The sequence below is a fragment of the Salvia splendens genome, chromosome 20 (genome assembly GCF_004379255.2).
Source record: "Salvia splendens isolate huo1 chromosome 20, SspV2, whole genome shotgun sequence".
Lineage (NCBI taxonomy): Eukaryota > Viridiplantae > Streptophyta > Magnoliopsida > Lamiales > Lamiaceae > Salvia > Salvia splendens.
The window spans coordinates 19,332,175-19,335,705 of record NC_056051.1 but is presented as its reverse complement, the minus strand read 5'-3'; the positions used below and the strand labels follow the sequence as shown (position 1 = coordinate 19,335,705).

At 38.0% G+C, this 3,531-nt stretch overlaps 1 protein-coding gene across 1 annotated transcript; it reads left to right on the top strand.

Moving 5' to 3' along the window:
- Positions 1-1,670: 1,670 nt before the first annotated feature.
- On the top strand, positions 1,671-2,905 carry LOC121781033 (protein BIG GRAIN 1-like B). Its single transcript, XM_042178710.1, has one exon. It carries the CDS (start codon positions 1,775-1,777, stop codon positions 2,783-2,785), a length of 1,011 nt encoding a protein of 336 aa, XP_042034644.1. The 5' UTR covers positions 1,671-1,774; the 3' UTR covers positions 2,786-2,905.
- Positions 2,906-3,531: the final 626 nt, after the last annotated feature.

Below are 3,531 nucleotides of genomic sequence, written 5' to 3'. Positions count from 1 at the left end.
ATTTGGTAAATACTATAATTTATCTCACATTTCATCTCTTTTATGCAGTTCGAAGATTGTGCGAGAGTATAATTCAACAAAAAAATCAAGACCGTATCCCAATTTAATTATTTACTATGAATTAAGGAAAAGGCATGCACACAAAAGGAATGCAAATTCGCAAAATCCTCATCTTTTAAAAAAGAAGTGCATATTGATTGATTGAATTAAATAAATTCCACTTCAAAAATGCAAATCTAAATCAACCTTGCTTAAAGTTTTACTCCCTTTTTTAATGGAATTACTCATTTTCGTTAAGCAGTGTGTTACGATCCCCCTATATCTTAGGATTCCCCAAATATTTAGTTATCTTTTTATTCCCCATATCTTTTGATTCATAATATATTTTCATATCTTGTTTTCTTGTTCCCTAAGCTAGTATTCTAGTATTATAAATAGGGCTAGGTTGTTATCTTTTTATTCATGGAATGAAGAAATAATTTGCCCACATTACTTGTGCAATACTCCTTATCAAACCTTGAAGACTGCCGACGGAGGAAGTTCTCCGCGCCAGCCACGAATTGAGCCGCCGACCCCAACGTTCGGGGCGCCGGATTGATGTGTTGCGAGTGTAATCGCAGGATTTCTTCGTTAAGAGAATTGTGCTCTTAACACAGCGCTATATCTAAATATGCTAAAACCGGAGAGATGGTCGGAAAGGGAGGGATGATTATTTTTTTACGTGACACAAAAAACCCGTTACGAAAAGGCACAAACTAGTGGGTATGAGTTAAGCTTTATTAGGTTTGTGTCTCTATCGGATTAAACTCGATAATTTCAGTAGGATAGGAGTATAATTTTTTAATTATTTTTATTTTTTTAAATATACATTCATTTTATTCTTTAGGTTCTTATAAATCATGTTTAAAATCTAGGTTAATATCATGTTTTAATCGTCTAAATCAGGTTCATTTTGTTATCATTTTGTTATCGTGTCATCTCAATCTAAATTATTGTATCAATAACGGTGCTATCCTATGCAGGTTGTGTTCTAATTTGAATATAACAAGTCTAATTCTTGTTCGAATTGAAAGTTTCCTTAACAGATTGAGTTTGAGTTACATTAGTCAAATAATGACTCAACTCGAACTTGTCAGCCAAAAAGTATTTTTCTTTGTATATTTCTTTTACTTTTAATGATTTCGCACTAAAACTTGTACCGCCAAATCCAAAACTATTTTTATGCACAGATGTAGTATTATTTAAGTAATTATTACTCGGTATAACTCATACTCTTCTCAATAAAATGGAAAGCGCATAATGCGCCATTCCTCAACAAAGTTTTTCTCAGAAATGGAATAAACTTCGACCCATATCTCAACAACATTTTCTTCTTCAAATTAATCCAAACACTAACTCAAAAAGAAAGAAAAAAATGAACTCCTAAAATATAAAATTGATTCAAAATTTGAAATCAATGTACACATTACAAGATCGTCATAACTCCCCCATACATTTTGGTAACCGAATTAGCCAATTAACTATTTCCCTATTGCGCTAATCTGATTCAATCACACTAATTGGATTTGAAAACGAAAATTGTGCTTTTTTAAGGAAAATTCAATAATAATCCAATAATCAAACACCAAGCTGTCAAGCCAACTCCTTTATATCCCTTCTCTTCTATTCATTTCTCTCCAATCCATCTTCAACCTCTCTCTCTCTCTCTCTTCATCGCCCCTTTTCCCCCCTACGCTTATAGCCCCAATCACCTCAGATTCTCCATCAAACTAAAATGTATGCTCGAGAAAAACTATGCAGAAATCAATCCCAAAAGTCCAGAAAAAACGACAAAAATCCGCCCTCTTTCTCCTCCACTCTCCTCGACGAAATCTACCGCTCAATCGACGCCAATGCCGACAAATCCGACGGTTACAGAGAAGCTGCGAGAACATCCCTCGTCGAGAAATGGATGGAGAAGGAGAGAGCCGCCGCCGCCGCCGCCGCAGTGAGAAGAAAAAATCAAGAAGCCGTCACGCACGAAAACGACGTCGTTTTCTTCAGCTCCACGTCGTCGTCTTCCGACAGCTCTGGCGCCCTCTCCTCCTCCGACACCGAGTTTTTCGCCTCGGCCACCAGGTCCAAGACGAGGCTCTCCTGCTTCACGACCCGCCCGAAACCGCTCCGGACCGGAACCCGGTCCGAATCGGGTCGAACCGGACCGGTCGAGGATGACTTGATCAAGTCGAAATCGAGGGCATTGAAGATTTATGCCAATTTGAAGAAAGTTAAGCAGCCGATTTCCCCCGGTGGGAGGCTCACTAGCTTTATTAATTCGCTCTTTAGCAATGCCGGTGGGAAGAAGATCGAATCCCAAGACGATAAGTCGTGCTCGTCGGCGTCGGCGTCGGCGTACTCGCGGTCGTGTTTGAGCAAGTACTCGGGGAAGACGAGGGACGGGGAGCGGAGAAGAGTGAGGTTTGAACCGGTCAACGAAGAAATCGTTGACCGGTACAGAAATTTGGGTAGTGGGGACTCGGGCCGGTTCGGGCGGCCTCCACTACCCCCGGTCGAGTTGAAGGTGGGTAAGAAGGCCGAGTTTATTGCAAAAAGACAAAATAGTAAAAGAGTTGATGTTTTGTATAACGACGATGAAGAGGACTGTCTTAGTGATTCGAGTTCAGACTTGTTTGAGCTCGACCACCTAGCGTTTTTCGGGAGTAATAGGTATAGCGAGGAGCTGCCTGTGTACGAGACTACTCATTTCGATACAAATTGCGCTATTGCTAGTCGTCTCTCTAGATGATTAAGTTCATTAGGGATGAAATAAGATGTTATGGTGTTTTTTTATTTAATTTTATAGTTTTTGGGACTAATTAGTTGTACATTGTCTTTTTTGCTTATGCTTTTTGATCATACCATATTAGAAGATGCTACGCTATCACTATGTTACTTTCCGATCTATGGAATTCGATGATGTAAATTTTTGTGAAAAAAGCACTATTTGGAATGGAGACAAACACTGAAAAAGAAGCAATGGGGGGAGGGTAAGATCCCAAGTTTGTAAGAGAGTGACATATTTTGATAAAGAGAAAAGAAGAATAAAAGAAAGAGAGAGAGATAGAAAAGATTCGAGATCGAAATGAGAAGCAAGAATTGTAAGGTGGTGATGGTAAAGGGAAAGACAAATCTTCCCCATGGGAATAGGGAAAAGTGAACATCTTTAACTTTTAAAATTAAATTTATTTTGTTAATTTTTGTAATGAAATTTGGAGGAATTTTTGTTGCTTCATCAGAATGGTGTGATTGTTCAACAGATCCCCAAGAGGCTAAATAAAGTGCCATTTGTTTAGAACTATTTTATCTTCCCCAATTTTATGCCCACCTTTTTAGATAAAATCAATTTCTTTAATTCAAATAAAGTTTCCTATTGTTCTTTTAAGACTGATCAATTATAATATTTTATTTAATGAAAATTTACGGGTCATTTTTAGTTCTTAATTCATCGCTGCATCACATGTCGTTTTCCAGCCAATTTAAGAGGCCGTCTAT